General features: G+C 37.4%; 1 protein-coding gene across 1 annotated transcript in view; it reads left to right on the top strand.

The window, feature by feature from the left end:
* Positions 1 to 12,614, top strand: part of UGDH (UDP-glucose 6-dehydrogenase) — a 31,141-nt gene extending 18,527 nt beyond the window's left edge. Inside the window, exons 4-12 of the mRNA XM_045474988.1 lie at positions 373 to 573; positions 681 to 878; positions 1,348 to 1,495; positions 4,530 to 4,624; positions 6,377 to 6,507; positions 6,755 to 6,888; positions 8,372 to 8,463; positions 8,573 to 8,683; positions 11,156 to 12,614. Of these exons, the coding sequence (XP_045330944.1) occupies positions 373 to 573; positions 681 to 878; positions 1,348 to 1,495; positions 4,530 to 4,624; positions 6,377 to 6,507; positions 6,755 to 6,888; positions 8,372 to 8,463; positions 8,573 to 8,683; positions 11,156 to 11,266 (1,221 nt within the window). The 3' untranslated portion in view covers positions 11,267 to 12,614. The remainder of the gene's footprint in view (positions 1 to 372; positions 574 to 680; positions 879 to 1,347; positions 1,496 to 4,529; positions 4,625 to 6,376; positions 6,508 to 6,754; positions 6,889 to 8,371; positions 8,464 to 8,572; positions 8,684 to 11,155) is intronic.
* The last annotated feature ends 1,492 nt before the right edge of the window (positions 12,615 to 14,106 follow it).

Consider the following 14,106-nt stretch of genomic DNA (forward strand, 5'->3'; position numbering starts at 1 on the left):
TATTACATAAAATAAAGAGAGGAAAGAAAACTTATATTTCATTTCAGACTGGGAACTCCTTTATGACAAGAACAGTCTCATTCATCTTTATATCTCCAGGGCTTAGCTTGCAACCTGCCTTCCCTGATATCTCTCACTATATAGTAGCTTCTCAACAAAAATTTATTGAATGAGTTGATGCTTCAGGCTGTTCTGTCTGGTGATTATATTTATAAAATGTATTATTTCTATGGAATTAATAGAGGGTTAAATTAAAGCTAATGATGATAGTTAACTTCGCATTTAACTAGTTAATTGATGATTTAGGGTTTATCTTGAAATCAGTGAATATCTCACAGATACTTTGTTCTTAATCCCATATGCTTTCATCAGGTGAACACTCCAACCAAAACCTATGGAATGGGGAAAGGCCGTGCGGCAGATCTGAAGTATATTGAGGCTTGTGCCAGACGCATTGTGCAAAACTCACATGGGTACAAAATTGTGACTGAGAAAAGCACAGTTCCAGTGAGGGCAGCAGAAAGTATTCGTCGAATATTTGATGCAAACACAAAACCCAACTTGAATTTACAGGTATAAAAAAAGGAAGCGTTAGAACCTGATACTATGTAAATATTGCTGATTATAGTTGCCCATGGTTAATTCTAGGCTTACAACTTTGCTTTGCATTGGGATTCTAGGTACTGTCCAACCCTGAGTTCTTGGCGGAAGGAACAGCCATCAAGGACCTGAAGAACCCAGACAGAGTACTGATTGGAGGGGATGAAACGCCAGAGGGCCAGAGAGCTGTGCAGGCACTGTGTGCTGTGTATGAGCACTGGGTTCCCAGAGAAAAGATCCTCACCACTAATACTTGGTCTTCAGAACTTTCCAAACTGGTTGGTATAGAGCATTCAACTCTCCATTTAATTTAAAGCCAAGGACTTATTTCTCTTAAGCCTGATAAGCCACACAGGTACTTTCTTAATATTAAATAAAAGGTATGCTTTTGAAGACAATATTCTTGTCCATTATGAAATAATTTTCACAAGGGAAATCAAATATTGGGGTATAAAATATTTTGGAAAGTGCTAAATTTTAATAAAATATAACATAAAATGAAGGGTTCATTAAAATTGTAGTCTTAAAAATCACTCTTTCCCTTTTTTACTCCCGTTCTTAATCATCTTTCTTCTCGAATTTAAAACATTTTCCTTTACCAACCCATTCATAGCCTCCTCAAATTGAGGCCATCAGTAACTTTTGTATCTCCCTCAGTAATTTGTATCAACTCAGTGAAATATAATCCAGACATTTAAAATTACCATTTTAACTCGTTGTACTTTTCCTTTTTTTCCCCCCCCGAAGGCAGCAAATGCTTTTCTTGCCCAGAGGATCAGCAGTATTAACTCTATAAGTGCCCTCTGTGAAGCAACAGGGGCTGATGTAGAAGAGGTGGCAACAGCCATTGGAATGGACCAGAGAATTGGAAATAAGTTTCTGAAAGCCAGTGTTGGTAAATTGAAAATTTTCTGTACATAAAATAGATTCATTTAGCTGGGTCTCTAACTTTAAGGAAATCTTTTTTTTTTTTTTTAATATTTATTTTTGAGAGAGAGAGAGAGTGTGGGGAGGGGTAGAGAGAGAGGGAGACAGAGGATCAGAAGCAGGCTGTGCGCTGACAGCACAGAGCCCAAGGAGGGACTCAGACTCACAAACTGTGAGATCGTGATCTGAGCCGAAGTTGGACATTTAACCAACTGAGCCACCCAGGCGCCCCAAAGAAATCTTTGTTTAACTTGATGCCCTCAAAATAATGATTCTGTTATACATGTGACATCTTCAACCTGGAACTTCCCAAGTGCAGCAATAATTTAACTTATATTGTTTAATAATTACTGATTGATTAGGAGGATAAACAGAGTTCACTATTTTAGGAGCATTAATTGGTATTCATTTCGAACATTTAGGAAGAGTAAGTTCCAAAGACCACATAGGAAATAACTCAATACCTTACTGAAGCAAACAGGAAACAAATTTCCTATCATTTACTTTGCCTACTAATATACTTCTGGAAATGTGGCCTGGGTGAAGTAAGTTGGTCCTTATTAGTTGCCAGTTCTGTACTTCTGAATTATCCTATTTGCTAAAATTTATTTTTAATCCCAAAATCAGTGCTCCTAGTGCTTTCATGGTCATTTGCAGACACAACACAGCAGCAAAAAATTTGAGTCACCCAACACAGACATTTCCAGCTGAAGTTGCATAAGGCAATGCTCTTGTTTCAGCTCCCATTCTGTAAATAAGTGCTTTTTTTGTGGTCTATTCAGTGTCACATTTTTTACATTTTTGTGCTTTTTATTGGTGGTTTCACTTTTCTAAATGGCCCTCAGGCATATTGCAAAGTGTTGCCTAGTGTTTTGAAGTGCCAGGAGACTCTGATGTACCTCACAGAGAAAATATGTGTGGTTAGATAAGCTTTATTCAGGCATGAGTTATAGTGCTGTTGGCTATGAATTTAATGTTAATGAATCAATAATATATATTAAATAAAGTGTCTTTAAACTCATAAGGGCAAGAACAGGGACACTGGGCTGGCTCAGTTGGTAGAGCATGCAACTCTTGATCTCAGGGTAATGAGTTTGAGCCCCATTTTGGGTATAAAGCTTACTTAAAAGGGGGAGGCAGAAGACATGAGCAGACATTTCTCCAAAGAAGACATACAGATGGCAAACAGACACATGAAAAGATGCCCCGAATCACTCATCATCAGAGAAATGCAAATCAAAACCGTAATGACATATCACCTCACACCTGTCAGAATAGCTAAACTAAAAAATACAAGAAACAACAAATGTTGGCAATGATACAGATATACACACACACACATATATATATACACACATACATATATATACATATACACAGTGGAATATTACTCAGCCATAGAAAAGAATGAACTCTTGCTATTTGCAACAACATGAATGAATCTAGAGAGTATTATGCTAAGTGAAATAAGTCAGTTAAGGAAAGATAAATACCATAAGATTTCACTCATATGTGGAATTTAAGAAATAAAACAAACAAGAGAAAAGAGACAAACCAAGAAACAGACTCTTAACTATAGAGAACATACTTATGGCTGCCAGAGGGGAAGTGGATGGGGTGAAATAGATGAAGGGGATTAAGACTACACTTATCATGATGAACACTGAGTAATGTGTAGAATTGTTGAATCACTATATTGTAGACCTGAAACTAACATAACACTGTATATATACTATGCTGGAATTAAAATTGAAAATCAAAAAAAATAAAAACATTAAAAAGTCTAAGTATAATAAAATAAAATAAATTTTTAATAAAAGTAAAATGATTATGTATCAATTTGTTGGTGAAATGTGACCATAAGCTCACAGGAACCTAACTCTTTATTTCGCCTAGGAACAATGCTTTAGTATTCATTAATTCCACATTTGTGGCAATTTTGTAGAATGTAACTAGTAGATAATGAAAATTGGTTGTGTTTTTGGATATAAGTTAACATGGTTGATCTAAGGGTAAATAGAGTTTTATAGATTGGGCCATAGGCAGCCCTTCGTGTGTTTCTGGGGCCTAATGCCATTTCTCAATTCTGGTTTCCCTGCCCTTTTCTATCTTTTTAGTATTTTCTTTAAGCTACCATTAAAAAAAAAAAAAAAGCTACTATTTATTGAAGGTCTATTATGCAACAAGTTCTGAACTAGTACTTTATATATCTCATTTATTAATCCTTATAGCCTGTTAAGAAGGTGCTGGTATGTCCTTAATAGAGATGGTTAGGGATCAGGGAAATTTTCACAACTTGCTGTAAGTCACACAACTAGTGAGTGGCTAGGTGTTTTGGACTCCAAAGCACATGCCAATCCTTACTGTATATTGAATTGTATTAGAACAGGGTGGGCAAACTATTGTCTTCAGGCTAAAATTGGTCCCCAGCTTGTTTTATAAATAAAGTTTTATTGGAACACAGCCATGCCAAATTTTATTACATATTGTCTATGACTGCTTTTGAGCTACAAAGGCAGAGTTGAATATTTGTGCCAGAGATTATGTGGCCCACAAAGGCTAAAATATTTACAATTTATCCCATAAAACTTTACCAGCCCTGTGCTAAACTAAGTGCTAAACTAAGAGAGGTGGGGCAGTGATACCAGATGAATAAGGAATAAAATAGAAAATGTAGCCATAATAAAACCTTTACTAGAAGATTATCTAGAAATTATTTATAGAGTTGATTAGTTGCTTGCAAATTTCACACATTATTTAAACCCAATAACTTTCCAACATCTGAATTTTATTATTAGAAATCCTAGCATAGGGTCACCTGACTGGCACAGTAGAGCATGCAACTCTTGATCTCGGGGTTGTGAGTTTGAGCCCCATGTGTGGGGTGGAGTTTACTTAAAGAAAAAAAAATTCTAGCTTAGGCCCTCTGATTTAGTGTGACAGATTTGTCACATGATTCAGTTGTGGTTCTTAAATAAAAATACTGTCACTTTTTTCTTCAGGTTTTGGTGGAAGCTGCTTTCAGAAAGATGTTCTGAATTTGGTTTATCTCTGTGAGGCTCTGAATTTGCCTGAAGTAGCTCGGTATTGGCAGCAGGTATTAATCTTTCTAGTCACAACTTTTGCTTAACTTCTGATTAAAACATGTCACCCTTTGTGAGATGTTTTTGACAGAATTTATTTATTCCAGGAACTCAAACATTATATTCAGTTCCTTTATTTTAAGTTTACTTATTGGGCTTCTGTGTTTTTGTCTTTTTTGCTAATCAACTCTGATGGAAATTTCTGATAAACTATCTGTCTTCTAGTTTTATAACACATTTGCTCTCAGGGTAAAGCAAGAACTATTAATTACAACTCTTCTCTATCCTAAAAGGCAGACAATCATAACAAAGGAAGAACCTGTATTGTAATGCTTTCAAGGTGGTTTGTGTGTGTTGATATTTGTTTTGTCCCTTTGAGATTCACAGAGCTAAAATTAAAGACCCTTCCCAAACTGAAAATAGAGTTCACATTAATTGAGTGCTTTCCCTGTGCCAGGCACTTTCTTAGGTACTTTGCATATTTCATTTAGTCCTCATCACTAATATTCCCCATTTCTAGGTGAGGAAACTGAGGCTTAGAGACGTTAAGTAATATGTCCAAGATACCAGCCGGTATACATATCTTTCCCAAATATTTTTTCTGCAACTTTGTAGTTTTTTAGATTTCAGCAGTGGGTGACAGTATAAGGAAATGTACATTTTTAAGGAAAATGTACAATGTAAAAGTTTGTTTCATTCAATCCAGCATGATGACTTTAGCTTCCTGTCCATCATGGCGAAATGCAGATAAAGTCTTGATTTTCCAACACTCTGGGCTCATTTCACGAGCTCTCAGGTTTTGAGACAGCCCCTAGAAATTCAGTGCCTTAAAAAAAAAACACATAAAAACTAGTCTCTTTCCTTATATACTGGCCACCAATAGGAAGTCTTATTTATTTATTTATTTTTACTTTTTTTTAAATGTTTATTTATTTATTTTTTTTTTTTTGAGAGATGGAGAGAGCGAGTGTGAGCAGGGGAGGGGCAGAGAGAGAGGGAGACAAAAGATCCAAAGTGGGCTCTGTGCTGATTCAGAGAGCCCGTATGGGGCTCGAACCCATGAACCGTGAGATCATGACATGAACTGAAGTCAGACACTCAACCCACTGAGCCACCCAGGTGCTCCTGAAGTCTTGTTTATAGACTCTTAGGAGAGTAAAAGGTTAGGCGAGCAGAGACTTTTATTCTTACAATATTTAGTTAAAAACTTAGCCAAGGGTTAGGAGTGCTATGCTTTATCAAGAGGCAGCTATAACTCTGCATTGTTCAACTGTTGTCTGCTCACTTTCTACTTCCACTCAGTTTCGGTGAGGGGTAAGCGTATATGGCAGGGGTGGTGGGGGGGCTTTGGGATTTGAGTGCTTACAGCCTTGCTTCCATAGGGTTTGGAGAAGTTGGCAAAGGAGAACTCTGTTTTCTCTGTGCCTTTTTTCAGCTATTATAGCTGGATCTCAAGTGGGGTTGAAACTTAACTGTGCTCCTCATCTTTACATACATCCCATCTGAGGTTGGTGCATGGAAGCCAAGTGAAAATTTTCAGGATGACTTTAAGTGTGGGATGGTAATTCTTTTCTTTTCTTTTTTTTTTTTTTAATTTATAATAGATACTGAAGAGGTTGTTTAATCTTTGCCTCCTGTTACTTTATGAGGCTGGTATTCATACAATAGTACTATAAAACTGTGAGCAGTGTGTGGCATAGGCTTCACCTCTTTTAAATGCACTAATTGTACATGTATACGTTGTATAATTGTACATGTAATTTCAGGTCATAGATATGAATGACTATCAGAGAAGGAGATTTGCTTCCCGGATTATAGACAGTCTGTTTAATACAGTAACTGATAAGAAGATAGCTATTTTGGGATTTGCATTCAAAAAGGACACCGGTGATACAAGGTAACAGTTCTTAAAAATATTTCAACCCCTTTGAGAGTACTAACTGCTCATCTTATTTTGATTTTTGATAGTGGATGTGTGTGTGTGAAATATATGTGCATATATATGGTATAAAGAATAAAAGTAAAGTGAACATCTGTATCCTCACAAGAAATAGAATTTTCCCTCTATAAACTCCTTAGGTATTAGAATATATGCCATTTTGTTTCATTATACTCCCTAGCAATACTGATGTTTTTTCCTTTAGAGAATCTTCTAGCATATATATCAGCAAATATTTGATGGATGAAGGTGCACATCTCCATATATATGATCCAAAAGTACCAAGGGAACAAATAGTTGTGGATCTTTCTCACCCAGGAGTTTCAGAGGATGACCAAGGTAAGGCTTTGAGTCTTATGAATCACTGAGTATGGGCCTAAAACTTGTTTGTTCTCTAGAAACCTTTGGTTGTTCTGTTTTTGTTTTTGTTTCTTAATGAAATGCTGCATTAAAAAAATTTTTTTAGGGGTGCTTGGGTGGCTCAGTTAGGCATCCAACTCTTGATTTTGATTCAGGTCATGGCCTCAACAGTTCATGGGATCAAGCCTTGCATCAGGCTCCGTGCTGATAGTACAGAGCCTGCTTGGGATTCTCTCTCTCCCTGTTTCTTTGTCCCTCCCCTCGGCTCTCTCTCTCTCTCTCTCTCTCTCTCTCTCCCTCTCTCTCTCTCTCTCTCTCTCTGTCAAAATAAATAAATAAACTTGGGGCGCCTGGGTGGCTCGGTCGGTTGAGCGTCCGACTTCAGCTCAGGTCATGATCTCACGGTTCGTGAGTTCGAGCCCCGCGTCGGGCTCTGTGCTGACAGCTCGGAGCCTGGAGCCTGCTTCACATTCTGTGTCTCCCTCTCTCTCTGCCCCTTCCCTGCTCATGCTCTGTCTCTCTCTGTCTCAAAAGTAAATAAACATTAAAAAAAAAATTTTTTTTTAAATAATAAAAAATAATAATAATAAATAAATAAATAAATAAATAAATAAACTTAAAAAAAATTCCAGTATGGTTAACATACAATGTTATATTAGTTTCATATGTACAATATAGTGATTCAACAATTCCATACATTACTCAGTGCTCTTTGTGATAAAGTGCAGTCTAAATCCCCTTTATCTATTTCACCCATTCCCCCCACCTGCCCCTCTGGTTTGTTCTCTATAGTTAAGACTGTTTCTTAGTTTGTCTTTCTCTCTCTCTCCCTTTTTTTCCCTTATTTGTTTGGTTTCTTAAATTACACATATGAGTGAAGTCATATGGTATTTGTCTTTCTCTGACTGACTTACTTTACTTAGGATTGTACTCCCTAGCTCCATCCATGTCATTGCAAATGGCAAGATTTCATTCTTTTTGATGGCTGAGTAATATTCTGTTGTATGCATATGTATGTGTGTATGTGTATATATGTGTGTGTGCGTGCGTGTGTGTGTATGGTACAGCTTCCTTATCTATTCATCTGTTGATGGACATTTGTGCTGCTTCCATGGTTGTTCTGTTTTTATCATTGGTAGGCCTTCTTTTCTGCCTCATTTCTCTAAAATTAAACTCTTAGACATTGTTCTATCAACTTTGATTTTATTAGCTGTGGGTTGGTCTGATGATTTTTCCAACATACCCTAAGAAGCCCCAGATGTTCCAAGGAGATGCTTCTAGGGTAAGGTTCAGGTGCTCCAGGCGCGCCCCCCCCCCCCCCCCCCCCCCGCCCATTACTCTCATTCTCACTTCAACCAGACTATTTCACTTCTGTCAGACCTTCCTAGTAACCCTAGTATTAAAATGTGTAATTTCAAATAATTCCCTTCTTATTGCCAATTTTTTGTTGCTGTTGTTATAGTGTCCCGGCTTGTGACCATTTCCAAGGATCCATATGAAGCATGTGATGGTGCCCATGCTGTGGTTATTTGCACTGAGTGGGACATGTTTAAGGTGAGGTGACAAGTACTATGAAAGAAAATTTTAGAAGTATTCTGGTATCAGTAGGGGTTGAGTATGTGTTCATGTATATGTTCTAATTGTTTCATTTCTGTCTATATAGGAATTGGATTATGAACGCATTCATAAAAAAATGCTGAAGCCAGCCTTTATCTTTGATGGACGACGTGTCTTGGATGGGCTCCACAACGAACTACAAACCATTGGCTTCCAGGTAATTAATTATGATCCTGGACCAGTTTTGTTTTGTTTGTTTGGTCATTTGCTTTTTAGTGGGTTTGAGTTTTAGAATTTTAATATTCCCTTCTTTAGCAATAACATAACATGGGGGCAACATGTCAGTTCTCTGGAAAATCTCTATGCGATTTGTGTAATTACTCCACTCCCTCCTTAATTTGTAATCTCAAGATCATTCAGTATTGGTCTTCCTTACATGGTATCTAGGAGTCAGTAGTTATCTATTACATAGGGATAGAATGTACCTTGTCTTACTTCATATAAAGATCAAGTAAGAAAATATACAATTTAAAAGAATTTTTTTTTCTTCCCAGAGCCACCCAGGCTGCTCTGATGAACTATCTGCACCACACTGACACCCTCAGGGGCCAGGCCACTTATTCCTATCTGAATGTTTTGAAAACTGCAAAATGCAGTGTAGTTGTCACATATTGCATAGGATCCTATACCTTTTGAGTGCTCAGCACTGTTCTAGCGCCTGAGAGGTCTGAGCGAGAAGTATGGGAGCTTTAGTGGGACTGGCCCTTTTTTAATTCAAAGTTTGCTACCTAAATGGAGTGTTTAGAGAGCTGACAGAAACCTGAACAGTACCTTTATGTTGCATCTATTTCAATTTTACCAAGGGTCCCAAGAGTATTAATAAGAAGGAGGTACTTTCCATTTCCTCGGAGCAGTGTGTACGTGGGGGTGGGAGGCTTGAGGGGAGGTTGGGAGGGTGAAGAATTACGCCAGGAGATTGTAGTCAGCATAGTCCCATAGTCCCTGGGCAGAGCAGGGAGGGGGGAGTGTTGAGAGCTGGCTCTTGTGCATTTGCTCGGCACCAGCATTCTTGGAAAGGTACCCAGAAGGCTTTATCTGCTGTTCAGAATATTGGATCTGGTTCTCTTAACCTGTCACCGACTTGTTAAAGATCCTTCTTATAGAATTCAGTGCTCATTTCTCATTCGTGAGAGATTCACTTGCAGCAAGAATCAGATGACGTCCTTGTCTGTTAACATTCCATCAGGGACCTTGGGGATTCTTCTACTGCACCCCTCCTTAGTGAGTAACAGCATGACTGCTTTTCCCAGTCATGACTTAAACTGAAGCAATGTTATTTTTTAAAGATTACTTCCAAGGCGTAAACACATTTTCTTGCATTCTTGTGTTACTCATTTAAGGGAGAAGATAGGTAATATAAGCTTGGATTCTTATAAAAGTTAACTTTTCTGAGTACGGATTTTTAAAAAATGGGGAAAAAATGAGGAATGGAATCACTAAATAAAGGGAATTTGTAAGTCACTAAAATGATTAATACAAAGCAAAAACCCTTTGAGTCAGAATTATATAGTTAATTTTAAAAAGTTTTTTTTACTTTATTTTGAGAAAAAGAGAGCATGAGCAGGGGAGAGGCAGATAGAGAGGGAGAGGAGAATCCCAAGCAGGCTCTACACTGTCAGCACAGAGCCCGACGGAGGGCTTGAACTCACAAACCATGAGATCTTGACCTGAGCCAAAATCAAGAGTCGGACGCTTAACTGACTGAGCCACTCAGGTGCTCTTAATTTTTAATTCAAAAGACATTTGTGAAAATTGTATAGTATATTTTTGCTATAGAGAAGAGCTAAATTTATGATTGTTAAAGAAGCAGTGTCTTTAAAGATAAGATTAGTGATTTTAGATATACGAGGAAAAGTTTAAAATGTAATATGCAAAATAAAAATAGACTACCACTTATTTATTGAAGGCTGACTTGTATGCCGGCCACTGCACTGGGCACTTTATCTAATTTAATCCATAACACAACCTGTTGAAGTAAGTGGTAGTAACACTGTTTACAAATGAGGAAGAAAGATCTAGAGAGCTTAGTTGATACAACAATTAGCAATCAGTAATCCAGCTGGGGCCTTTTAGACTCTGAAGCCTGAACTCCTGAAATCTATGCTATTACAGCTGATGTAAATTAAAAAAAAAAAAAATCTTTTTTAATGTTTATTTAGTTTTGAGAGACAGAGAGAGACAGGGCATGAAAGGGCCCAATGCAGGGCCCAAACTCACAAACCGTGAGATCATGACCTGAGCCAAAGTCAGCTGCTCAACTGACTGAACCACCCAGGTCCCTCAAGCTGATGTAAATTTTTTAGAATAAGGGAACAGATGTGAGAATAGAGTTTGAGAGAGAATTTGATTGCACTGGAATCTTGTCTGTTAGTTGCTTTCATCCATGTTGCTGACACAGTGGTGGCATGTCAGTCTGTCCTCAGTCTGAGGGGGTCTGGTGTTGGGAATGGCAAGAGTAAGAGTGTCTAGCTGTAAATTTGGAGAGGGGAGTGTAGATTAACTCTAGAAACATGAAAAATACAGAAGGAACCAAAAATCTTTCATAGCAACCCAGAAAACTTGAGACCCTCTTTTGATTTTAAAAGGAAAAAATAGGTTTTCTTTCTAAAATCTTTCTTTTCCCCCCTAGATTGAAACAATTGGAAAAAAAGTGTCTTCAAAGAGAATTCCATATGCGCCTTCGGGGGAAATTCCAAAGTTTAGCCTTCAGGATCCACCGAACAAGAAACCCAGAGTATAGTCATTGCCATTTTTATTTGTAAATTTTTTGGTACTTTAGGATAGCAGATATCTATCTGATATTAAATGGTAAATGAACCAAGTGTTTTTAAGGAAACAAAACTATTTTTTTAATCAAATTTATACTAGCTATATGGGAATTAGCATATCTGGTATTGTGAATCTAGAATATTTTTTACATATTTTTGTAATTTTGTTACCTCAGTGATTGGATGAGTGGTAAATAATCATGTTGGTTTTAATGGTGTTGATCTTTGTAAAATACAGATTAAACCTAAAACACTTTTTACTTTATAAAATGTCCATAGGCAGCACTTTAATATCACATGTATACTCTTCAGTTTTTCTGATCATTGGTTTATTTACTTGTTATTAAATATATATATTTTAAACCGTGAAATTGCTGTCCTAAACACTGGGCTAAACCTGTTAACCTTTCAGAAAGTGTCCTGGAGACTTAGAGGTTTCTGGCTTAATTGGGTAAGGTGTTTCCCAAGCCATTTCTTGTCTCTCTGAACAGACAGGGAAAATTCAGTGGATAGAATGGGGCCTTGTACTTTTTTCTTTTCTTTTCTTCCTTCCTTTCTTCCTTTCTCCTTTCCTCTCCTCTCCTCTTTCTTTCTTTCTTTCTTTCTTTCTTTCTTTCTTTCTTTCTTCCCTTTTCTTTCTTTTTTGGATGTGCTTAGAACATTTTTCCTATGCTTCCATGTTACAAGTGACCCTATAAGTTTGGTTTGGGTAATGTTCCTTTGCTCCTTTTGTTTGAACGAACTGCGTTGTTGGTTTTTTAGCCCAAGAATGTCATCACTGCTCATTTCCAATAGATCCAAATAAGACTAAAAGGCAATTTTTTTTTAACATGAAGAAAATATCAGTATTGGTCTAGTTTATTCTTCTTCATGTCTCGTTTTTTCTCACTGATCATTATTTTTTTAGTTCAAGAGCCAAAAATATTTGTTACCTTCATTTTGCATTTTTAGTTCTATAACTCATTGAAGTTCCCCTTTTTCTTTAAATAAGAAGATCAATATAATCTCACGTATGAACTTAAAAAAGTAGATTTTACAAATTACGTATAGCATTATTCTAAAGTAAGAATTTTTGTATGTTTCCATGTGCTTTTTTATTACATATCTTATTGACTTTGATTTTGTCTTATGCTTTATCATTATTGAAATATGCCAGATGTCCATCTGATGCTCTGCTGAGAGTATACAAATCAAGTTAAACAGATACAAGCCTCATCCTTTAGGAATTTTGAGGTTCAGTTAGAATACAGAAACAAATACAAAGATGAGAGACATCTGTACAGATAGCAAACACATAAATAAAATATTCTGTATCAACAATTGCGTGAGTGTATTTTCTGTCATAGTACAAGTAACAAATGAGTCATGACAGTCTGACATTAGAAAAATATTACTTCTGGGGCGCCTGGGTGGCTCAGTCAGTTGGCTGTCTGACATCCGCTCAGGTTATGATCTCGTGGTTCGTGAGTTTGAGCCCCATGTCAGGCTCTGTGCTGACAGCTTGGAGCCTGGAGCCTGTTTCGGATTCTGTGTCTCTCTCTCTGCCCCTCCCCTGCTCATGCTCTGTCTCTGTCTCTCTCTCTCCAAAATAAATAAATATTTAAAAAGTTAAAAAAAAAAAGAAAAATATTGCTCCTTACTTTTTTGAGAAAAGGACATTACATCATTCTTTCAAATGATGTAAGAACACAAGGGAATTTAGCAAATAGATCTGGTGCCTGCAAATCAAAGCTCATGGGCCAAATCTGGCCAGCCACCTATAAATAAGCTAAGAATGTTTTTTATAATTTTATATGATTATATATATATTTTTTTATTTAAGATTTTATTTTTAAGTAATCTCTACACCTAATGCGGGGCTCAAACTCACAACCCTGAGCTCAAGACTTGCTTGCTCTTCTGACTGAGCCAGCGAGGTGCCCCTCCATGATTATATTTAAAAAGATTTTTTTAATGTTTACTTTTGAGAGAGAGAACACAAGCAGGGAAGGGGCAGAAAGAGAGAGAGGCAGAAGATCTGAAGTGGGGTCCGTGCTGACAGCAGACAGCCTGATGTGAGGCTCAAACTCACAAACTAAGAGATCGTGACCTGAGCCAAAGTCAGACACTTAACCAACTGAATCACCCGGGCGCCCCAATATGATTATATTTGAAATGGTTATGTAAGTCCCCAATTTTACCCCTTGGCCTGAATAGCCTAAAATATTTGCTATCCAGCTTTAAGAAAATGTTTGCAGATAAGAGTGAAAAAACCAAAACTCCAAAAAGAGACAAACACCAGAGTGATTGAACATAAAATGATTCCTTACTCTTAAGATCCTGAAGTGAAAATGAGCTTATTCATCAGACTTCAGCTCAGGTTATGATCCCACAGTTGATGGGTTTGAGCCCCACGTCGGGCTCTGTGCTGACAGCTCAGAACCTGGAGCCTACTTCAGAATCTGTGTCTGCCTCTGTCTCTGCCCTGCCCCTGCTCGCACTCTCTCTCTTAAAAAGAAATAACACTTAAAAAAAGAGTCTGTCTCTTAACCAACTGAGCCACCCAGGCACCCCACATTTGTCTTTTTATGACTGGACTATTTCACTTAGGATAATATCCTCGGATGTTTAACCGACTAAGCCACCCAGGTGCCCCTACAAAACCATTATTAAAAAGACAAAAAGCAGAGCTCTCCGTCAGCATGGTATACTGAGCACACACATCCTCTCCCTTCTTAGGACCCTATTATAGCAAGAGGGGGAAAAGGCATAATCCAATACAACAAAGGGAATAGGAAGGGGCCATCCGTGGTCAAGAGATTTAAAGAAATTT

This window comes from Leopardus geoffroyi, chromosome B1, assembly GCF_018350155.1.
Source record: "Leopardus geoffroyi isolate Oge1 chromosome B1, O.geoffroyi_Oge1_pat1.0, whole genome shotgun sequence".
Taxonomy (NCBI): Eukaryota; Metazoa; Chordata; class Mammalia; order Carnivora; family Felidae; genus Leopardus; species Leopardus geoffroyi.